This window comes from Vanessa tameamea, chromosome 8 (assembly GCF_037043105.1).
Source record: "Vanessa tameamea isolate UH-Manoa-2023 chromosome 8, ilVanTame1 primary haplotype, whole genome shotgun sequence".
Classification (NCBI taxonomy): Eukaryota; Metazoa; Arthropoda; class Insecta; order Lepidoptera; family Nymphalidae; genus Vanessa; species Vanessa tameamea.
This window is the reverse complement of record NC_087316.1, coordinates 2950627-2976313: the sequence shown is the minus strand read 5'-3', so window position 1 is coordinate 2976313 and position 25687 is coordinate 2950627. Positions and strand designations below refer to the sequence as shown.

At 33.4% G+C, this 25687-nt stretch overlaps 1 protein-coding gene across 3 annotated transcripts in view; it reads left to right on the top strand.

Moving 5' to 3' along the window:
• The window catches only part of LOC113396243 (serine/threonine-protein kinase NLK), a 118459-nt gene that overhangs the window by 78208 nt on the left and 14564 nt on the right, over positions 1-25687 (top strand). For all 3 annotated transcript variants that reach the window (XM_026634116.2, XM_064215471.1, XM_064215470.1), the window contains exon 4: positions 24639-24745. In XM_026634116.2, coding sequence (XP_026489901.2) covers positions 24639-24745 — 107 coding nt within the window. The remainder of the gene's footprint in view (positions 1-24638; positions 24746-25687) is intronic.

Here is a 25687-nt window from a genome sequence, read left to right as displayed (position 1 = left end):
TAAAATCCTTTTACTATGTTACTCATTTAAAATTGAATGATATGTTTAATATTAATAATATTCATTAATTAGCCGATATTTAAATAGGTTGTCTGCATAATGAAACCCATGCGCGGTCCAAGTCGACTTTATCATTTTCATATGTTAATAATTTTATTACTCACGCTGAATTATGTATTGTTTATTTGTCACGTGAACGATACACAATGCTGACGAGCTACTTCGCGTACACTAAACCGCATTCAATACAAAATATTTTCTACCAGTCGCCGTAGACGTTGCTTAATATTTTTTTAGTCGAAAAACACGTCGAAACTCATACAAACTGCAAATAACAATTTAACACCGAAATGGCCTTTAAAATTCAAACTCCTTTTTTACATCCAGTTTGAAAACAAAGAAGGAAAATTGGCAGTTGGGAAGCACGGCTGAGCGATGATTGCACTAAGTACTTCTGACTTTACGCCGCCTTTGTTGGAGAAATATTCCATTATTAGGGTTCAACGGGCGTTCTAGCCCGCATTCCTTTTGGACGCCAATATTTTAAGACTCCTTTGTTTACTTCAGACTGATCGTCTCTCAGGTTATGGATATTACTTCTAATATTAGCCTGCGTGGTTATGCGGTAGGTAATTGTTCTGTGTTGTTACACCCAAAGTAAAAAAGAGCCACCCCGTGCTCTTCTTTTTTCGGTTAAGTGTTTCCTTTAATATCATCAGTATAATATTTCGAGTGGTAACTGCTAAACAATTCTCTAGAAAAAGAATTTCCAAGGTTGGTGCATGGCAGGTGGCCGAACCCGAAGAATTGGGTTAAGTTGAGCGATGATGACTTCTAATATTAGCTCGCAATTTTGTAAGCAAATGTCACAAGACGAATCATCACCAGTTTAGGTCCTTTGTTCGTAAACGGTTGAACATTGTTCGAAGACGTGTCATTTGTTAGGTGCTTTGTCTCTGTTCGCGGTGAGTCGGTTTCGAGGTGCAGCGGCCTGAGCGTGCGTTTCTTAATTAGCAGCGGCGTGGGCCGACTTGCCTGATTTAACCTCGACGCGTCACGCATCACCGTGCCCTTGTAAATTGTTCCTATTTATATTATATCGAATTTGTATTTTCTATTTAAAATTAATTGAAATTATCAATTTTTAAGTTAGTAATTACCTAAATTGCGTTCATGGTGTACAAAAACTAAACATTATTATTTTATGTATATTTAAATAGTTATATTTAATAAAATCCAATATAACACTCCGCTCCTTGTTAATATTTTAATTTATTTATAACATAGTAATCTCCATATTCCGTAATAATATTCATATTCATTCATTCAGATTATTTAGAGAGTGGAATTGTGTGGATATTTTCAGGTTCTCAGTAGCGTGAATGTTCGTAATAGAGCTCTGCCTCATATTTATCGCGTATTTGTTGTATTTTTGTTAAATGGAACCTTTTTGGGATTCCCTAGTCAGTCAGGAAAATCTTTATAATTATGATATGATCCGGCCGTCTCCATTAATCATCGCGCTTAAGTTCAAACACTTATGTCTATATAGGTATCGTAGACTGTCTCATTAAAATATATTTTGTCTGCGTATGTATGTATGCAAGAATAAATCAGGTGTTGCCTCTTAGAATAAAGTCCTTGGAGTGCTAGTCAAAAAACGCATCTTCTCTTCCGAAAACTAGTGACAGAGCTTTGTGCAAGGCTACCTGTATGTTATCTTAATGCAAATAACAATAGCCAGTCGTTACTATTGGGTCAGGTGACATTTTACCATAGATGGTTATTGCATTTGACAATGTAAAAATAAAAGTGTTTTATATTTCTATCATAAAATGGCCCATAGCCGATCTGCCCATCTGCCTTCTTGGTAAAGATAAAAATACCTCTATACAAAGCTTATAAAACAAAGACAAAATATATAAAACTGACAAGGGAAAGGTTCAACAATAAATCTCTGTCAATTTATAAATATGGAAATAAAAAGTAACATTGTTTCATATTTGAGACAGAAATAGATCTTGAGGTCGTTACTTGTATTTTCAGTGTGATGTACTATCGCGTTTGTGTCGAGTGTTTTTTTAAAGAGAAAATCTCACGCCCAGTTTCCGAAACGCTGATCAAAGTCTGATTAACTATTTTTACTTTAGTACGATCAGCCGGCGACCTAATTATCAATCAATATTGAGTATTTAGTTAGATTAGATAATCTTACTAAAATTGTAAATGCGAAAGTTTGGATGGATGGATGATAATCAATCATACCAAAACGGTTAAACAGATTTGAATAAAATTTGACACAGACATATATTATGGTTTAGAATAGTGAATAGGTTACTTTTTATCCTGGAAAATAGTATCTATTACCATCAAGAAATGATATCAAGTCAGACTGGTGACCCAAGAAGGTGCCTCGTTATTTGCGGATGTAAAAGCGACACTCTTGGGTAAAAATGATAAATTAATACTCCAGGGTAGCCTATTAAGCAGCGTGTACTTTGTATTACTATTTTTTAAAGTTATTAAGACAGAATATGTATTATATATGTCATTATCTTATCGATTAATATAACTACGACAGTATTTGCCATGGCAATAGCGACAGTCGTTTAGCAAACGAGTAATAGCATACGAAGTAAACAGAGACAAAGCTAAAGGCTATATTTGCAATTAGTACAAGTTACACAACACGTCCATAATATTAAGAATGTCATGTCCTTTGTTATTTATTATTCTCAGTAATGAAAATGATGAACTTCCTCACCGCGACTGCGTTTGCTGTTTCATTGTTGACGATATAGCTCTTTGTAGCTCGTTTAGACTATTTATGACATGTTTGGCGGTGATTCAGACTTTTAAACTTTGACGCATCTCACACGGGTCTGCCTGTATCTGATGAACTCTCATTTGATAAGACATTCCAAATTATCGTATGCAGATAACCTTCGCACGTCGATAATGGCTCTGCAAGATAACTAAACTTTTCCTTACTACTTGCGTGGGGTCTAAAATGTTATATCGCCTGTAATACTGGCTTAGTCATCAAACCGGAACACGACGGAAAATTGATCTTTGGTGTTATAATAACCAATGAGTGGGTGGTACCAACTAAGACGGGCCTCCAAACTACTCCGACACCAATGAAAATAACGAATTAAGTGACGATTAAGTTTACTTAGTTTTCTATGTTCAGTACCAATTTTGGTTTTGCCTTAAATCTATTTCAAATACAAATAAATATATTGGAAACAATTTTAAATTGAAATAAAAGATAAACCTAGTTGAGTTTCTTGAGCCGGTTCTTCTCAAGGCGTCTGAAGTGTTTCTTTCCGGTACTGAGTACTGAATTTACATTATTACGTAAGTGTAATGCTACATATAAAGTATAATCTGTGTAACTGATTCTCCGAAAAGAGTAACTATTGAATCTCTTGCTGGCACTTTTCCGTAGAATCTACCTTCTGTTTCGGCTGTAGCTTTAAATTTAATTTGATCATGTTAAATGACGAAACAGATATACATATTTTGTTTTTAAAATGATTTGATAAATATTTTCCCTTTAATACACATATGTGCTGAAGTCAGGCTTATGTTTTCGTTATAATAGAGTGACATATTAAAATCTCTCATCTCATCTCTCAGCCGAAGGACGTCCACTGCTGGACATAGGCTTCCCCAAAGATCGCCACAACGACCGCAGTCAGCAACCAGCGACTTCCCGCGACCTTCACCAGGTCCTCGGACCACCTTGTCGGGCCTACGCACGCTGCGTCTTCCGGTCCGTGGTCGCTATTCGAGAACCGCACCATATTAAAATACACGGTTATAATATAGTCTACTAATATTTGTCACGAGCGAGGAACGAAACCTCACGGGATTTGTGGTGACCGCTTTGTCGATTTAATGATGCATCATTTGCGATGTTTTGAGGGAATTTAATGAAACTTTTGGTGTTTTAAACGTTTTAAAATGGTTTATATTGCAATATTTACAAATTTTGAATTGATGAATAAGAAACGATTAATTCCAAGCTCTTTTAGCAATGTGGGCTACATTTATCAAATTATAACTTTTAATATTATTATTTTTCATTTTATAAAAAAGGCAGACTTGATAAGTGGTTACTGCCCATAGATATTGGTACTATTATATAATAATATTAACTATTCCTTGCGAATGCGCCACCAACTAAGATTTTATGTCCCTCGTGACTGTTGTGTCTCAGTGACCCTTCAAACCAGAATACGGCGGAACTTTTTATTACTGTTTGCCGGTAGAATGTGTGATGAACCCAGATGGGGTTGAAGTCGTACCATCAAGTAAATCTCTTTCATAAAATCGACTCTAGCTCAGGGATACATTTAATAATATAGTTTTATTGTAAAAAAAACATAAGAGTAACTAAAGTATTCGAAATATTTAAGATTTTAGTTCTAGATAGTTTATTTGTATTAAATTCGATTAGAAAATTCAAGTGAAAATACGGATTTAACTATTGACTATTGAAATTGGTATTTATTTAATGAAAGTGCGTTATTGTTGTTTGTTCTCGTAAATCGGCTTAACTAATAAGTGTTGTACGCAACGGATACATTTAATGCAACAGTAATATTATATTTATGTGCAGCAGTTTTAGTTCATTTCAATTCAAATTTATCACTGCAGAAAATTCAACTTGAATAAAACACGTCGCGGTAGAATTAAAACATGCACTAAAATAACTTGAGTTTATAACAAGTATATAATGTTTTAAACGTAGTTTGAATCTGAAGTTCCTAGAATTGCTAATTTTAGTATGATCAAGCCGTACTGTAGTAGAGTAAGGGAGTATTAAGTTCTAAACGTTCTTAAAGGAAGGCTTTACCAAGCATTGTAATATTTTTAGACTGTTATGTTTTGATATATCTGGTTCTGATTTTTAACCGACACAAAAAAGAAGGAGGTTCGTAGTTCTACAGTATTTTTGAAGTTATAATTCTTTTTAGCGCATCATGAAAAAATATATTAGAAAGATTGTTTATGATATATGATGGAGCTGCTCGCTAAGCCGTCAATGAATTGCCGCTCGAAATAGACAACTTTACACCTTGTCTTATATAGTTTATTTACTTAATTTTATTTAAAAAAAAATTGTGAATGTTTAAATTTGAGTAAGTGTTATAGTTATGATGAAAAAGAATAAATTACATTTGTCATAATTATAATTATTTACATGCAATTAAAAACTATTTTTAATAATGCCGAATTAATGAAACTTCTCGAGCGCGTAGATAAGTACACGCGATTTTTTTTATGTATCGCGAGCTGTTGAGCTTCGACGGAACAACCCGGTAACTTTTTTACCGGACTTGGGCTTGAACCCAGAACCTCGGGGCATTATAAACTAGCCACTTGACTAGGTATTCGTTCATGCGTTACATTCCTAAGTATAAATAATAAAGGAGACATATTTTCAATGCCATGCCAATCTGTTTGTATTTGTGCGTACATAATATATGTATACGTTAACACGCGATTCCGATAGCTTCCTAGAAATTGCGTTGATGTCTTAAATACATTATCTAAGTTTGTCGAGTTCAAATATTCTCTTTGTTTACGAACGCTTTGAAAACATTCAATTATTTAATTGTTATTCGATTACTTCTTCATATAAATATTTATATAAGTTAGCGGTGGGTCGCTACTTTAATTTGTTTTTTTTTTGGAATTCGTTTTTTTTTAATACATTCCTTTTAGCTATTTGAACATTATTACCATTTGAAATGTTATAAGTTTTAAGTGAAGTTTTTTATTAATATAAAAATCTGACGTTTAGTACATCTACAATGACAATTCAGTATATGTGACAGATACGAAATCTTTTAGCGTCAGAAACGTTAAACTTTTATTCGACCTTGTTTTATAGCCGCATTACGCACAAAGAAGTTTCACTAGCATTTATACAGTTAGCGTCCCGCGGACATGTATCGCGAGACGTATTATTTAAGACGGGACGTCCCGCCTCACGTTTGACTTATGCTTATGGGCCATATCTATTTTTCAAACAATAAACTAAATATCAAGTAAAATTTAAGATACACGTAATTCGCATAAATTATTTTAACTCAACATAACATATATACTATTTTATATACACCCGTGTTTGGAATTCAGGGGGGGCGCGATCCCTGCTAATGTCCCTCCCTGTTGCCATTACCTTAGGCGGCTTTAATTACAGCCGGAGCCTATAGCCACTGATTTGGGGAACGGTTGCAAGTGAAATATTAGTCTGCGATTTTTTTCGTTGAATAAACATTGGAATTATAAAGTTTACGAAATGATGATACTGCGTAATTAATTTAAAAAATTAGCTTAGTAGTTAGTACGTAGCTTAGTAATTAATTTAAAAAATATTAAATGAAGGCGAAGTTTTTGATAATTGTGTTCTAGTATGTATATGTTTTTCATTGAATTGTATATGAAACAGTAATTTAACTGCCTCGTTAGTCTAGTTAGACTAGCGTATAAGGCCGCTGATAGCGATATATGCTGAGTTTAGATCTTTGGTCGGGACGAGTTATTTAGTTTTCTGAAAAGAATTTCCCAAAAGTTTAAGTTTGATGAGAAAAGGAGGAAAAGTAAACAGTGTATGTTCATCTTATTCAATAACTCCACGAGTACCTAATTACTCGAGTCTAATTGAAATCCGACGTTACAATAACATCAAGGAAAGCAGAAAGTCATTAAACAAATTTCGATTCAATCAGTGATATATTGATTCGTTAATTTTTACGACCGATAGTACCGATAGGCTGAAGAATGAACGTGAAATAAAAAACAAATTCCAACAATCAGTCAGTTGCACCTGCTTATAATAGACAATGGTTTGTTCATGCGTCACATAAATGCACACAAACGCATTTTCACACACGCACAATTGCACAATTGTAAGTATTTATAGTTGTTATTATTTATGCGTTTTTATGTGTGTTTAAAGCAGTAATAGCCACAACTTTCCACTGCTGGGCTAAGGCCTCCTCTCCTTTTTTTTTTTTTTGAGGAGAAGGTTTGGAGCACCCTCCACCACGCTGCTCCAATACGGGTTGGTGAATACACGTGTGGCAGAATTTCGTTGAAACACATGCAGGTTTCCTCACGATGTTTTTCTTCACTGCCGAGCACGAGATGAACTATAAACACAAATAAAGCATATGAAAATTCAGTGCTAGCCTGGGTTTGAACCCGCAACCATTCTAATATAATGCACGCGTTCTAACCACTGGGCCATCTCGGCCCATCAGCTAGTCTATAGTTTTATATAAAGCTCAAGAGTACGTTTAACTGCCTAGATATAAGGTTGCAAATTCTGAGGTCCACACACACTCCCGTGCTCCGGAAAGCACGGAAATCAATTGGTCCTGCGCCTGAACTCTGAATGAGCGTCAGGGAATAGAGAGGGCATCTGTGTTTGCGCACGCACGTGTGAACTGTAAAATGTTCTGCGTAGTTTGCTGGTCTCCTTTGAGATTAGCCTCCGTGACATCATCATAATTTAACGCTTTACAATCCAGGTGTACTGGATAGCTCATTTATTGAGTAAATTTATAGCCATGACACAGCGATCGAGAAGTCACATTAAACGCAGGTGAAGCCGGGCTAAACACCTAGATACCAATTCTATTCCTAACTAATATTATAAATGCGAAAGTGAGTCTATTCGTCACACTTTTACTTCATGACTACTTAAGTGATCATCATGAAATGTTGTATATACGTTGTCAAGGGTACGGTGTTCAGTCTCTAACACGCGGGCAAAGCCACGAACGGAAACTAGCATAGAAATGTTATGGATGAGCGAGGCCTTCAGCGCGAGTGTAATTCGTATAAAGGGTCTCAATGATTTTTGTCATTTTTTTTTTACAAGTATTAAATTTCAACAACACACTTGAATTGTAACCTGCTCTTAAATTGGTAATTAAATAGCACGAGCGTATACACGTGTGACTGAAGTTTGGCGCTGGCACTAATTGATCGCAATGAACTAGGCACATTTAACTCTCGGAATACGTTACTTACCTATGTTTTCACCAAGGAATTCACGGAATTTCGGTTTTCACAGCCCGACTGCAGCTATAATTAAGTTTATAGTTTCCTTATTCAGATGTATATTGCTATGATTTTTTTTACGATTCAGCTTAAATATTCTATTAGATTTATTGCTTTGACTTTATAAGATATCAAATTATTTTAATTTACGCTTAAATCATGTAATATCTGGCTTGTCGTTCTATAGTCTATTCCTACCACAAGACCTAAAGCCAAATAAACATCATTTGACATCGAATTAACGCAATATCATTGGTAGCTTGAATAATCTATGATAAATTCATTGTGGATTTGTGAAAAATTGCGTTTATGTCGACGAAAATTATATCGCAACTTTGGAAGTAAAATTCAAGTGGATATAAGTAGTATAGTGAAATTGTGTTGTATTTATTAGGTATACTAGTTAAGAACTTAGTAGTACAATATGGCAGAGCTAATAGCAATTCGCGTGGAATAATTAAATCAAATGTTTGCTTATCTTTATTCCTTCTGCGATCGGAATAGACTATACAAATGTTTATTAACTTTGTGTTATTGCTTACATACAATTATATTTGTTATAATTATTATATTTATCGAGTTTTTATATAAAATTAATTTTATACAATTATTCAATTACGTTTCTAAAGAAATACATACATATCTTAAAAGTATGATAATTCATTGTCTTTGTTACTTTTGCATCGTGTTAAGTGGCCCTTTCCGCTACACTTCATATGTGACGTCATACCAACACATTAATAATTACTTAATAACATAGATGTATAAATAACAGTTGTGTTGCTAAATTATATTTTGATCTTACGACCTATGCTCAGTGCAGGTTTTCAATATGACGCATGCGAGAAGCATGCATTCGGTGAACCGATATTGTAGCTATTTTTTATATGGATACCATCACGGGTTGAAGGATTAAAACCAGTTTCTAACTATGTGGGATGGATGATGATTCCTTCGTATGTAATTTGAAGTATGATTTATCCGTGAATATTATTATATCCTATAACATTTTTGTATATGAACTATTTAAATAAAACGTCTTGCCCAGGGACGATTGATATTAAATAAATATAAGTTATACTCTGCTATAGAGTTAGGAATAATGGACCTTTTCTAAAAAAAGTTTTCAGAATTTAATCATTAGTTCCGGTGTTTACCCCTACATACATACATGCAAACTAATTATACTTATTGATAGGCAAAGTCAAATTTATGAATAGGATCTGAGAAGAACCGGCGAAATGGTTTATTGTATAGTAATAGGTAGGAAGTTAGTTAGTAGTGAATATTTAAACTTTTTTCGTATTAACAAAAAAACGTGTAATTTTTCTTTAGTATAATGTTCCGCATGCTCCATCTGCCTTTTATTTTATAATTTAAAGGTAGAAAGTTGATCGTGATCTATGAACACTAAAGTATATATACCTATCATGTATAAATTCCGCATACGCAGGTACCTTTACATTTTTGCGTCGGGGAACACGTCATCCCGATATATGGATCTAAGTAATATTTAAAATTATTTGTTCGATAAAAGTTTCTATAAATATACGAAACACTTAAACTGTATGCGGTTAATTCATATTATGCTATATACATGAGGGTGAAGTAAGCTTAAAAGTGGTGGCTGTTATGTAGCGAGATTTACTTAATCTTCACATCCACCGACGTGCGGACGGGCATATTAGTTAAGAAGATTACATTTGAGAATCTAAGTAACTTTGACAAAGTATAAATATGACGGTAACGAAGGAAAATCCCTTCTCGGATATGTACCAAAATGTTCAATGTTTTAAAGGCGCCTTATAGGTCTTATCGCATAGTGTTGCTATGTAAATAATAATATTTAACTCTTATTTCACAAGTATAGAAACAAATTAAGCAATATATGTCTTATATATATTATTTTATTACATAAAAAATAAAACTTCAGTACAAGGTATCAGAAAAAAACAGTTAGTACCGTTCAACTAAAAATCGAACTCGGATCTTTAAAGAGATCAATTGTACTTTAACAAGCTTAAGTTATGGTCTAAAGATAAAAAATAAAGTCATAAGATTAATCTTTATCACGGTGGTATATAAAAAATTAAGTGGCAACATTAAATTTAGGCATATAAGATCGTAAAACTTACAATAAAAGTCAAGATGCGTAGTAAATTTCGAGTGCGTAGTGCATTCTGTGTCACGCCTCGTTTCCTCATCAATATTTATCTCACTTGAATACCAAACAGTAAAATTTTATAATTTCCCGTAAAATAATCTATTCAAAATAAATGATAACGGAAAACTGTTTCGCTAAGTTTTTATTACAATTATTGAACACATGTTTTGTACAATAGAATTTTCTCGAACGGTTCCGAACTTCGAAAGACCGACAAACTTTATTTTCACTCTTGTTACAGCTTTGTGCTTGCCGTCTGGGTAGTAGCTACCCACTCGTAAATCGGTTACCAAGGAAGCACTATCATCTAAATGCTGTATAGTATATATGTATATGTAATATTGTATAATTAGATACAATCATCCATATTTCCATATTAATATTATAAATGTGAAAGTCTAAAAGTCTAAAAAAAAACTGTCTGTCTGTCTGTTTGTCTGTCTCGCTTTCATGCCAAAACTACTGGACCGATTTAAATGAAATTTGGTACACAAATAGTCTAGAGCCTGAGAAAGGACATAGGCTACTTTTTATTTGGAAAAAATGCTATAAAGGGTTGAAAAGGGGGATGAAAGTTTCTAAGTTGTTGAGAGTATTGTCAATTTTAGAACAAGAAGCATAAAACTTATATTTTTGGCTGTACACTTATAAAGTAACATATCATGACACCCACTAAGCAGCGAATTTTGGATATTCTACCTCTAAAGGGGTGAAATAGGGGTTGAACGTTTGTATGGAAGTCCGTAATTTTTTTAGGTTAGAAACATGAAACTTTATGTTGGGGATACTGATTAAAAAGGAGTAGATACTTATTTAAGTGTTTCTGCATATTATACCCCTAATAGGGTGAAATAAGGGTTGAAAGTTTTTATGGGAGTCAGTCATTGTTTAAGTTAAAAATATGAAACTTTATTTTTTGGATACTGATTAAAAATGATTTAATATGTATTTAAGTGTTTCTAGATATTCTGCCTCTAAGGGGTTTAATAGGGGTTGACATTTCTTATATAGATTAGTCTGGAAGTCCATCATTTTTTAAGTTAGAAGCAAGAAATTTTATTTTTGTTATTTACTAAAATTAGTAAATACGTATTTAAGCGTTTCTGGACATTTTACGCCTAAGGAGGGAAATTGGTTTAACATTCCGTATACAGGTTAGTCTGGAAGTCTGTCATTTTTGAAGTTAGAAGCTAGAAATTTTATTTTTTGACTACTGATTAAAATTGAGTAGATACATATTTAAGCGTTTCTTGATTTTTTACACCTAAAGGGAAAAAGTAGGGGTTGACATTTCGTATACAGGTTAGTTCTGGATATTTTACGCCTAAGGGCAGAAATAGAAGTTGACATTTCGTATACAGGTTTGTCTGGAAGTCCGTCATTTTTGAAGTTAGAAGTATGAAACTTAATTTTTGTGCCACTGATTAAAAATGAGCTGATACGTATTAAAAGGTTTCTGAATATTCTACCCTAAGGGCTGAAATACACACCAATGTGGTACACAAAGAGGTCTTATATGAACGTAATATTTTAAGTGAATTTGTAAATATATTCATATTCTTCACGGGCAAAGCCGCGGGTAATAGTTAGTATACTATATATGATATGGTAGTTCATTTCGTTACATTCCAATACAAAAAAGAAATATACGATTTTTCTAGATATTTAATAGTTCATCTTAAAGTGTTATCCTTTCTGTGAGCCGTTATTGGTTAAGTACAATACAAACGGCCACCATAGCCCTGCTTAAAATTATGTCGTTTCATAACGTACCTTTAAGACCTTCGTGAAACATTAAACCTTGGCTTTATTAGCACCTGAACGCTTAAAAAGAATATTGCCGTAAACAGCCTCCGTTATAGTAACCATGAATTTATTATGTTTAATAATACAACATTGGAGTTATGGTATTCGTACTCAAGCATTAACTACTTGGTGGTAGCTCTTTGTGCAAGCGCGTCTGGGTAGGTACCACCCACTCGTCAGATATTCTACCGCCAAACAGCAGTACTCAGTATTGTTGTGTTCCGGTTTGAAGGGTGAGTAAGTCAGAGTAACTACAGGCACAAGGGACGTAACATCTTAGTTCCCAAGGTTGGTGGCGCATTGGTGATGAAAGGAATGATTAATATTTCTTATAACGCCATTGTCTGGGCGGTGGTGAAAACTTACCATCATGTGGCCCATTTGCTCGTCCGCCTGCCGATATCATAAAAAAAAACTCACTAGATATAGATTTCTTTATTTGCATTTCTCTGATACTATATTTCAGAACACAATCAGTGTTTTAAATGTATGCTAATCAACATACTAAGCCGTAATCTTATCTTAAATAATTTCGGTGTTTCCATTTAACGTTTCATCAAAATTTCCCACAAATAAACTAGTTAATCAAAGTTAAACAAATAAATAGTGATATTAGGATTAAGTGAGCGTCGCTTATGCTATCGTTGACATAATCACTGATAAGAGGAATGCGTAGGCCGTTCAGATGTAGGCTTACCTTCCTTAGACAGCAAGTTGTTGAGATAGGGCGGCCCTTGCTAATGTATTCAAGCAATTTCGCTAACGCTCTGTCTCTCGGGAGAATCCCATCTAGGGCCGGATTAAATTTGTACCCTTCTGTTTTTATTACTTTCGACGCGAATGTTCTGATGTCAAGGTTCCGTACGCTAGAATATCTTTAAGAATTTCGTCTGAATATATTGTGCTTAATCTTTTGTTCCTGAAATACTAGTAAAATTTTAAATGTGATATTTCATTTTGTATGACTTCTCTTAAAACTGCCTTCGGATATATTGAGCAGGATGTGCTCCGATGTTTTATGCGATGCTCGTTTTCAGCGTTATTATATTTTTACGGTGCGTTGCTTCTATGTTATGCCCGCCATGTTATGTTAGTAAATTTAATTTGTCTGTTATCAGTATGTTCCCTAACTTGTAGTTTATTTTTCAGATTTTATTCTTAAAGGCTATTTATTATTCTACATATATAAATGTTTTTGTTTGTTGAATGGATATTGTGTTTTTCAATTTAATGATAGCTAGAATATTTAATCGAATTAAGTGGTACAAGTTTCTGAAATTAGATTCAAATGTAGGTATGTGTTTATTGCCTCAACTTACGATCCTCATGGGTCGAAGTGGGTCTGTACAGTGTTTATTTACAAGTTCCTCTCCCGAACTATCTTTAACTACCAACTTTATATGCATATATGTAGAAATGTTTACGTAAAGGTTTTGTTCGTAAAGATCAACAACGCGTCCGTGAAACAGACGTCTTTTGTGAATAGAGTCACTCGTCGAAATAAATACGAATATGATAAAAATGATACAAAGCTTACATGTTTTGGATTGTTTGCTAAAATTTATAAAACTAATCCATGAATTATTTCAAGCAAAATTTCATTCTCTAAAATTATTTTATATCTAAAGTATTTTTAAAAGAATTTATACCGAGTATTTTTTTTGTATTTAGGTCTTAATAGTCAATCATAAGAGAGTAAAATTTTTAGAAAGGCCTTTAAAATTGAACATTATAAATTAGTAATTGTCAAAGAATATGAAATTAGCATCAAAATTTGTGACACATTTCCCGGAACCCATAAGCGAGCTTAGACGCCGGGGGCACTTGGCATGAGATGACCGAAGAGGCATCTTGGCTCCTCTCTAGAACACTCCACCCTTCACAACGCCTTGGAAACTTGCCCGATAGGCTTTAGATAAACGCTACCGTATTGCGACTCTCGCCGAAGGTTATGAACTTTTTTCGTGATTCATTAGAGATTCCGATTTCGTTTACATTGCGCCTTTGTTTTTGGTTATCCAGAGATAATTTTGTATGGCAATGTACAAATGTGATTCACGACTATACATCAGCTTATTTATAGCCAAGTTCATTTATTGCGAACAAAGAGAAAATATATATCTTCTAATTTTAGAAATAGCACTGCCCCTTTAATTTTTTTGTCTTTTCAAAGTCACTACTAAATAACATCGTGGAACGGAATGCTTTACTGCAAAATACTCAAGACAAATAACTCTAATATCCTCTAATTTGATGTCAAAATTTAGTATCGTAGCTTGGTTTATTGTTATGACCGACGTTCACAAACTCACTCGTTCTGTTAAGTCTTGTCAGTTAAAAACTGGGGTAGACATTACGAGTATGTCAGAAATGCGAATAAAAACGTCGCTCTTCGTGTAAACACGCTGGCGACGTAATGAAGGGGATCATGTTTTAAATCTTTAGTTGTCAGAACTGTGATGAGCGAGTTATCCCTTCGCTGAAATACTTCTGAAATTAGATTCGAAATGTTGCATGGAATATTTCTTCCTAAAACCTAAACGTAATTGAATTTTTAAACATCTGACTGAATTGTTTGTTCGATTTCATTTCAGGCGCCTATCGTATTATTGGTAGAAAAAAAAATATATAAAAAACAACACGTCGTATTAGAATAGTTTGTATTCAATGATACGGATATATATGATAAAGTATTATCATGTAATTAAAATATATGTTTCATAACAACATTACACATATTAAATATATTTGCGATTTATAAAGCGTAACCTTCGTCCGCTGGCCACTTTTCTTCCCTTTTTCAATCGCACAAAGTGAATTGCTTTGTCTAGATTAACATCCTGCTGATAATTTAGTGGCGTAGAAGACTGTCGCCGACGGAACTTTGTTGCTTTAACTCGTTGACGCCGTCTCTTGACGTAAAAGTAATATTTCTCAGCTAGAACTAAATGTTGTTTATTATCCTTGTTTACGAAAATTATTTAATACAAATCCTTAATCATTTCGGAAAAATCTTTGGGAATGTTGATTGTTTGATGAAATTTCCCTCGTCTTTACTGTTTGAAGTTCCACGACAAATATTAACATAGGCTGTGCAAGTATTTATTGCAAACGTTTCCTTTGTCCTTTTTAGCCAATTGCAAACTTTGGTTTTAATAGAAAAGACATTTTAAATATTTTATAAGTATACCATACAGTAATTTATTTATGGCATTCACTTTTCAAATTTAAAATTTCTTTGAATCAGATGTATTGCTCGGACGTGTGCCACTACAGCCGTGGGCCTATTCATCAGCGTCCGAACTCCGACCTTTGCCTGCTTTTACGTCTACTTGCCGCATATGCCTCGGCCTCTGCCGGTTGGCTATAATATTTACAAAATAAGGCCACCATTTAATGAATTCCATTAATGTACCAACACTTAACCGTATTAAAACCGATGGTGCTGCTAAAGCGCAGAATATTTCTAATCGTTTCATATTTGTAGGGCATTTATTTGCTGTTTAAAGTTAATTTTATTTTTTATGTTAAGTATTTCGTTCAGATCGCAATGATTTGTGTTGGTTCGAAAACAAAGTAGGCACGAATGTCGATTTGTGTTATTTATTGTAAGAACTTACCTACATATATACAACAATCTCACTCGTAATGTGTGTAACCGGATTATGATACCGGAGTGCGTTGGTATGCTTGAACTTCGTAATAATTCTAGTCGCATCTTACTTTTTGACGTTCACGATCGCGTTCTGCAGTTACTGTACACGTAGTTCTGAATTTTGTTGGCTGCACTTTTTGACCGGCCTTCATAGATTTTTAACACAAAATTATATTGAAGTTTATCTATTGATATAATTCAGGTTCAGGGTAAAAAAGAACACCGGTTTGTCATAGTAATAATATTATTTTTGCATAAATTCCTAGTAGCGATTTTCGATATAACTTTTTCCTTTAATAAACATTTGAATTGAGGAAATCATTTCAAACAACTAGCGTGTTAGTTTTTTAGTGTTTTTCCATTAGACATAATCTTAATAACTACATTTAATAGAAGTATTTTTTTCCAATATACATCTCTTAAGTGATATTTTGTTTTAGAAAAAATAAATGTACGAAAATACTTTTGATAAGAAATTAATTTGGCCTCGTATCGTTATTAACTCACGTGTTTCATTAGAAATTTATTTTAGTTTCAACAATTATGAATGTTTAATTTTAGAATGATTAAACCCACGTACAAACACTTTCCATTATTCAAGTACGTTTTATGCAAATGCAAATATTCCACTTCGAAACGAGTTTTTGTCGTCAGACGTCAGCGTCGATGGTCTATCAATGTCACCTTTTTACCCGGTTTTATGGAAAGCATTCTAGTTTAGAACATCGGACAGGAAGAATGCGAGCAAGAAATTGCGGCAACGCAGCTACATATCGTTTTTTGTGACTCGACTCGAGAATATTCATGAATCTGCTACGGTAATTGAGAGTGGACGTAGGTTAGCTGATGAAATGCTCATTGTTTTGGAGCGAACAGTCCGTTTTTAAACAATGCCACGAAATCGCCTGGACATACGCATGCATTTAAATGTATTGCTTCGATTTAACAGTTAACCAACACGAATATTGATAATGAATGATCTTAAAGCGTTCTTATTAAATTTGTAAGGTAATAATTTACTTATAATTGATATAATGCAGGCAATTTAAGTATATCAGCGGTTTCCATTGATAAATTTTTATATGCATTTCCATTATATGGAGTGGATCCGGTCTAAGTAAGGACAAATCAAATGTTCGGGTATATCTTTATTAGCTTACATAAAATAAATATATAAATATAGGTATCAATAAATTGAAGACATTAGATAATTGTATATATTAAAAAAAATGTAATTTGTATTCAAGCTGTTAGCAGGTGGAGCGTGCGGCTAATGATTTATCGGTCATGAGATTCATGAGTAAGATGTCCGATAACCAACCGTCTCTCGTTCACCGGACAGATAAAGTTTTATAAATATCGCTTTCGTAAGCCGTTAACGGAGTTCTGTATACAACATAATAAATGACTTGCAACTTAGTACACGTAACAGAAGCTAGTCAATTTTTATTCAAAAATGTTACTTTTTGATACAGGTGTTGATGATGTCATGGGGTTTGATCCGGGACCTTGGGATCGATCGACTCATATGAAGCCACTAGACCAACGAGACATTATTATTATTGCTACATTTACATAATGTTGTACTAATTTCGTAGAGATAGAAACGTCGAATCAAAAACTTTGTAATTTTATTACAAACTACAATACAGATAAAGTTTACAAAAATAACAATTCTTAACTGTCGAGACCAGATTCTGAAGATGCATCAATCTGTTTAGAATATTTATATTGCAATAATAATTAATTTATTTATAAGAGCCAGTTTTATGTAAAGGATATGCAATGCAAAAGTCCTTACAATTTCTTAAAAATACAAAGCGTTTGAAAGTTATCAGCTGGTTCCTTCTAGTTATTAGCATTTAAAAATCTCTATATCAGAATTGAATATATATATATACAATTGGAGCACATGAGTTATTTTAGCTGCATTAAGAATGCATGAAGGTTTGAGTAATACGATTTTTTTTTCAATAATGAGGACGGTACATTTCGATCACATTCTATGTCAATTTAATTTAAAAATGAATGATTAATATTGTATTATTATTACCTAGTACTTTCGGTTTGCCTATATGTGTGAACATATTATGTATTTTAATGTCACCATCAAAATAATTATTCTTAAATAGATTTCGAGTGTTTGGTTTAACATTAAATTATATAAAGTTATAACAGTAAACAAAACAGTATTGAAGTTTCTCACATTTTAACCTGGAAGTATCGAAATTATACGGCCATCCACTATTTTCAATCCAAATCAGGACGTCAATTCTAACACAAGTCGTATCAAGTAAAAACTTACATTTCCTCCTTATTACAATACTATAGATTCTATTATTGTGAAACTTACGTATGAAGGTTTTTTTGTTAACATATTCGGGTTTAAAGTGGTCGGGTGCACAGCTGCACCGCATCCGGCCCAGCCGCCGCCACATCGTGCTTCAGTAAACACAAGTGCATCCTAACCTCAGAGCAGAGAGTGCACTAGATGTGGCGTGCGCTCGTACCATTAATACGTATACGTTCAATTTCAGTACGTTGACAAAATAGAACAAAAATATTTCCAAGCTTCTTTATAATTTTGTTACTGTTAAAGCAAAAATAGGGATTATTTATATATATATAGTATATTTTAAGGTTATTTACCAATATTAAATAATATGCAAAACCAAGAAAATTAAATACATATACAAAATTGTACATGAATATAACTGCTGTTTTTTTTAACTTACTTCTAGTGGAATCTTAAATAATATCTATGCGTCGCTTTAGTTCTCTATTTAGATGTTTATAACAACTTTACATTATGTTTTTTATTATATACTAATTTTAATGTTACTGTTATGTTTTCAAGACTGAATTTATGGTCAAATGTAATATTTATTGCTTTGTCTATAATAATGTTTCGGAACGCTCCGTTAGCAGCTCGTCGATGGATCGAAACTATCCAGTTCCGTTTTGATTCGATGACATTTCCGTCACTTTGTCGGAATTCTTTTTTTATTTCGTTTGTAATTGACATATCATGACAAATAGCCATTGACAAAATATTAATATATATATAATAAATGTATATAATAATATTACTCTGATCCCAATGTAAGTAGCTAAAGCACTTGTGTTATGGAAAATTAGAAGTAACGACGGTACCACAAACACCCAGACTCAAGACAACATAGAAAACTAATTAACTTTTTCTACATCGACTCGGCCGGGAATCGAACCCGGGATCTCGGTGTGGCGTACCCACGAAAACCTGTGTACACACTACTCGACCACGGAGGTCGTCAATATATTGGTTTGTTCTTATAAATACGCTTTGTTTCCACACTATCACAATCCAATGGGACGCCTTGACAGGATAGAGATTTGGGCCGCGACCCAACATACCCATTTTTTATTGCGTTAGGATTGTTTCCGATTACCTTAAACGATATTGACACTAATATTCAAGCATTAGTCGTGTTATTGACCCGAGTCGATACTGTAACTCTGTAAGTTTTTCTTTTTTAATCTGTAACAGGAAGCCGACGGGCAAAGTGCACCTGACGGTGAGTGATCACCTCCGCCCATAGATATCGGTACAGCAAGAAATCTTAAAAATTTCTTAAATCTTCAATGAGTACCAACCATGAGATTTAAGATATTATATCCCTTGTTCCTGTAAATATGTATTTTTAATTATTTTGTGTCTCTGTTCGTATTTTGCATTGGATCAGTGCGTAGCATATATACCAACAAGTAGTATTATGATTATTACATAAATTTGTTCGAAATTATATTTGTAAATATATTTATTCAGTGTGTTAACGTTCAAGTTTACAGACCGATTGTAAGAATTTGGTCTTATCTAAGAAATTAACCAAACAAAATATAATAAATATAATTAAAAAAAATAAATAACATAATTATGTTTTACTTGATGCCCAATTAAAAATATATATACGAGAGTCAATTTTCCCGCCATGACGAGTATCTCTCAATGTTGCCAGATTAAAAAGTTGTTTTATAATATATACAAAATGTCAGATACTCGTCTCTAATATACAGATAATAATAATTAATTCATATAATATTTAATATCAAGTATTACATTCTAACTGTGTTACACGATATGGTTTTAATTACAGACCTAAATGGCCCAGGGGGGCATGGTAATCTTAACGGAAGAGATTTAAGAACAGGCAAGCGATAAATATGTGTTAATAATTCATACCTTGCTATCTAGAACAAAACATCGTGAGGGCACCTGAATGTGATGTATGAAATTCTGCCACGTGTGTGTCCACCAAGCCGTTTTGGTGCAGCATGATGGATAAAATCCAAATTTTGCCCAGTAGGCCATTAATAAACTCTTAACCAAAACCTTTTAAACTAACCTACTACTAAATATTATATTTCGAAACTAAATAGTTGTAAATTGTTGCATTACACACATTTTATCTTGTAATAATATCAAGTCCTTGCAAGAGCCTACTTAAGTTCATATATGTTTTGATTTTGATTAGATGAAGCCAATGAGATTTTCCTTGGGACTATATCAATGTACACTAAGTACATCTGGGATAACTTTCCATCGTAAACTTCATTTCATCGTTCCAGTCTATTTCAATTGAATTTACAATCCATCATATATATTCTATTTCATATATTCTACTGCCAAACAGAATTATTAGTATTTTTGTGTTCCGATTGGAAAGATTAGTGAGCCAGTATTACTGCGGTAATCAGTGACATAATATCTTAGTTCCCAATGTTGGTGGCGCATTGCTTATGTTCGGAATGGTTTACGTTTCTTACGGCACCAACATCCATGGGCGGTGGTGACCACTTATCATTAGGTGGCTTCTGACCGTCCGATTGAAAAAATAATTATGAAAAATATCCATATGCTTCTGAAAAAGAATTTGATTTAATGATTACATTTTCAGAAAACCTTCGATATTTAATATTATATGGAAAATAAACTAGTTAATGGTTACAGATGATACTTGTAGTTTTTATTCATCTGGGATAATCAATTATTTTATGTATTTGTTGTGAATGTCATAAACGAGCTTGAATGTATTCATGAACAACAATTACCTTTGATGAGACCCGTGCCAAGTTAGATTTTCTAAGTCAAACACATCGAAAGTTATGACGTCGAAAATTACCAACTTCGCTTAACGAAGGGGAATAACTTGGTTTTTAAGCCATTTTTCAGCAAGGAGTTTCCTTTTGAAGAAATGAAAAATAAAAGATTTATTTTTTTCTGCTAAAATCGATAATCGAAAACTCGTATTATTTTTAATTTTTTATTTATTCATATTAAATATTTCATTTAATTTTCTATAAATAGTCCGTTATGAATCGCAGGGTAAGTAAAAGTCCCTCGAAAGTCGTTTTTTGTATCAAGCGGCAGACGAGAAGTTCTTTATGTTTTTTAGTACTTATTGTGATAAGACTTTTCATTAAATTTATAAGTTCTAAATACCATTAACATTTTGGGTCGGAAGCCTTTTCTTGAATTATTGTAATCTCTTAACCTTTCACAAAATATAACTCTAAGTAACGCAACAAGTCACAGACGCTTGAAGCATGCCCTTTGTGTCCTCCAAATGTACTGTATAGCAATATTCACATTCGTATCGTACATTATGGATCTTATGTCTAACGCAATAAGGGTCATATAACGCCCAACATTGAACACAGCTAAGGGGTTGGAATCTCAGCCCCTCTGTAAATAATTACGTCTGCCCACTACGACGCCACGAGGGCGCATCCCCTAGCAGTTTTAAGCGTGGAACCCTCGCTTTTATGTTTCCTTTGGCTTTTCGGGAGTTCCAGTGATAAAAGAAGAGAATAGAAGTCCCTTCGTTTCCTACTCATTACTCAATATACGAATTTTAATTGTATACAATTCACACTACGTTATGTTGTAAATGAGTTTAGACATTAACAAGTTTTATTTATGTATGAGATTTCGTTCTCGGATTTTTCCCTAGTCAGTAGCAAGCTGTAAATGAATACTGTCCTAATTATTTTAATGTGTTTGTGGTTTTTTGGAGCCGTAACAGTTTTAATCAATCAACAGTGTAAATATTGTAATGAAAATAATCCTCGGATGTTGACAATATTGGTGACATTAATCGATAAAAAACTTCTATTTTATCTCCTTTGTAAGCATTTCCAAGTACTATCAAAAGGACAATTAATATTTTCGTCAGTCTTAGAAATTGAAACGTGATTGCTCCGCTTCTTTAACGTAAAAAAAGAAAGTTGGTTTATTACGAAGGTCAGATGTACCGACTGACTTTGTGGATAACCTTTACCTTTCATTAGTCGAAATAAACGCGCGTAGCTTACGAAATGCGCTCGTTAGGTCGAGCCGAACCTTGCTAGTAAATGTAAGACTAGATCTTGCGGTTCACCTTAGGTGGTATCGAATAAAATACAAAAAGCAAGCGCCGGCATAAGCTTACGACTTTATATTTTAATTTATTCTCAATAATAAAAATACTTTATTAGATAAGAATAGCCGAATTTATGAATATGGTAACACATAACACATGTTACGATCAATTGGATCGTTTTGTATAGTAACAGGATTAGTGCCACTTTATAAGTGGTTTTCTCTTTTAAATATTGAAAAATAATAACAATTTCTAAACGCTACTAAACTCACACACAAAAATAAACATGTCAGAAAGAGTAATATTAGCTTTACATTTTTTTCGCGGCAATGGGATGTACATATAGTTTCTGAAATCACAGCTAAGTCTCTTAACCTGATTCGAGATTCGAATTTGAGTTTAATAATCTGTAGCTAGCGAAAAATTCAAAAACAACCTTAGAGACAGGATGGAATTTTATTTACTCGTATTATATACTAATTTCTATATAATAAACCAATAGGGGTTATATGCCTAAGCATAAACACATATACTCTATTCCAACCATAAGACGAGGAAGGCCAAATAAAACATTGGACAGCAAATTGGCGCGATATCATTGGTCGAGAGCTTGATTAATCTATGATATTCAATATGGATTTGCGAAAAAATGGCGTTTTGAATGAACGTCGACGAAACTGTTATCAGTAATTTTGGAAGTACAATTAAAGTGAAAATAAGTAGTTAAGTGTAATAGTTTTGTATTATAAATAAAAGTATATTAATCATAAAGTCTTAGTAGTGCACAATATTAAGTTATTAGCGAACCCAAGACTTGTTTATCTTTTTTCCTACTTCCATTGGAATAGGCTATAGGTATATTAATGTGTCCGCTTAAAATGTAGTTTCTTAGGTGCGATATATCAAATAGAATTTGCATTCTACGTTCACACGATGGAACATGCAAGTGAATACAAAGATTCACTTGGAAACGGCTAGTGGATTCTCTTTTTGTTGCAAGATATAGGTCAAAAGTTACCTGACGTAAGGCTATTTATTACTGTAGACGGACTTTTTCTTTTGGACGAGTGTCTGTTTTGTGACTATACTTTTTTTTTGTATTTGAAAAGCGATTTCCTTTGTTTTATAATTCTTTTGAGGACTTCAATGTATTTTTGAGATTTCATTTCACTTCGAAAGTGACAATTTGGTAGTTTTTGTTTAAACGTTTAGGTATTTATGTAATACAAGATTACTATCATATCAAAAAATGATATACATTTTTATGAACTAATGCCGTTGTGTTTATAGATAATACCTCTCATTTTATTCTCTGAAAGTGATCAAATTATTATTAATTATTCAGGCGTTGTGTGTAAAGGCTGCTATCCAGGCTTCAGATGATTTATAAATACTGTGACGTCATCGTATATCTCCGTTATAGACTGGGATATGACTCTTAAATATTATATCCATTGCGGTAGTTGATATATGGAAATATATCTGTCAAAGGTAATAGTGACTTATATGTTAAGTTAATACTGACTTATATGTCAAGGTTTCAAGGACAATAAATTCCCATTTTGTACGGTGAAATATAAATATTATATGTATCGCAATATATCCAGTCTCTGCGGGCATATTTATCTCGGTCCTTATGACTTGGACTCAAACGCAAAAAATAGAAAATTTAGAAAACCTTACTTGAGAATTGTCATATATTGTAATGAAGTGATTAAAGTTATCTCTAAAAAGGCTTAAGAATATAAGCAAAAATAATAGCTTGCAAATTTCTTCCACGTTTTCCGGCGAATGGTAATTTATATGAATTAGACGGAATTCCTCCAGACCTTGACTTTCGGAACTAACCGCCACAAGTGCTGCATAATTCCGCAGGTAGCTTGTCCTGTAATTTTGGTAATGGCCACTAGGGGCGTACCTAGCGCAGATAAGCGAGATAGCACTGACGGCCGTCGGTCCTGAATTCCGTACCTCGGAACCCAAGGGAAGGGACATTCCGAACTCCATGGAAAACACCCTCCGTGGGTGTTTATATTACGGCACACGTTGCCCACATCCAATACTAACTAAATTTGGGTGGTTTTGTGCTCATTAGCGTTACCTGCGCGTTACGTGTTTGTTTGTGAAAGTCCTATTACTGCTGTAATGGGCAAAACCGCTCGAATTAATGCTAGATGTGATTATGCGATGTCCGATTGCTGTTGCAAATTTGCAATTGCCTATAATGTAAGCAATTATGTATGCCCATGAATTCATTTCTCTGTTAATTACATCGTTTCATTATTTATTTTGATGCTTAATAGTCGTTTAGTTTCTCGTAATGATTAAATTATTGTCTTTTTTTAACCTGATGTATATATAATTAATTACAAAGAGTTCTTTTGTCACTAGTAATCAATAAAAACTGAATTATCGTTGTTTCTGAATGGTTTTCCAATGAATACGAATAAATTTCTGTGTAAGTACTACTTTAATAATGTCTTAATTTCAGATGATATTTCGTATAATTTCCTTAATAATAACAAAACAGTTATGTAATCACGGAGCTCCTGCAGAGCGACCTGCACAAGATAATCGTGTCGCCTCAACACCTCTCCGCCGACCACATCAAAGTCTTCCTCTACCAAATACTCAGAGGTTTGTTTAATATTTCATTATACTGGAATGCTTTTGAAATAAGGCTTTAATGGGCGGAGGAAAATTTGCGAAAGCGGATGTAAACTAGGATTAATTTTCACTTATAACTCGCATAAAGTAACGTCAAAATTTAATAATCCGTTTATTTTCCTTAATATTTTCATTTATAAATAACTCGTATGAAAACCAACAATGAATGTAACATTAAATTATGTTAATGTTTTTTTTGTTTAAATTGACATCAACATCGTTTGTCTCGATTAAATGCACTCAAACGAAATACAAATGTGTAACAATGATATAGACGGTAACATTTATTAAATTAAATTAATAAAATATGTTTTCGTATGTTTGCTAATTGAATGTGGTTATAAACAAAGGTAAAATTTTATCAAATTAATTATGACAAAAGGTTCGTACGTGCCAATGTTCGGGTTATTTTCCTTCGGAGAATACAGAGACAGGAGCTAGCTCGTCGTTTTGAGTTTAACGTCTATAAATTCAAGTTTAAAACAAACCAGCTCCCGAGAGTACGACGGCCATGACCAGGATACTCGTAAAGTTAAAGCAACTAGCTCTATACCGGCTTTTTCCATTTCCACCTGGCTTAAATCAATTTAAACTACTAAGAGCTAAAACTTTTCAACTACGCTCAGTGCTGAGACTTAAAGGTATTCTTGCAATTCACGTTTTAATTATCTTTTTGTGGAATTAATTCTGATCGTTAGTATTTTTAAAGCGTTTCGCAGCCGTTCCGTCACCCGATTTCATATTATTAATTCTTGCAATTATTCCTGTGATAGCAAGAGATTTCCCTCGAGTGAAACGCGCGAAGGGAATCCAGAAAAATGCGATCGTTAAGCTCCCGACGCTCGGAGTTTAATTAAAAACTTTATAGTTGCCTTAGTGGTCTCGGCTCAAGTAAAAGGATAGGCGTCCTTT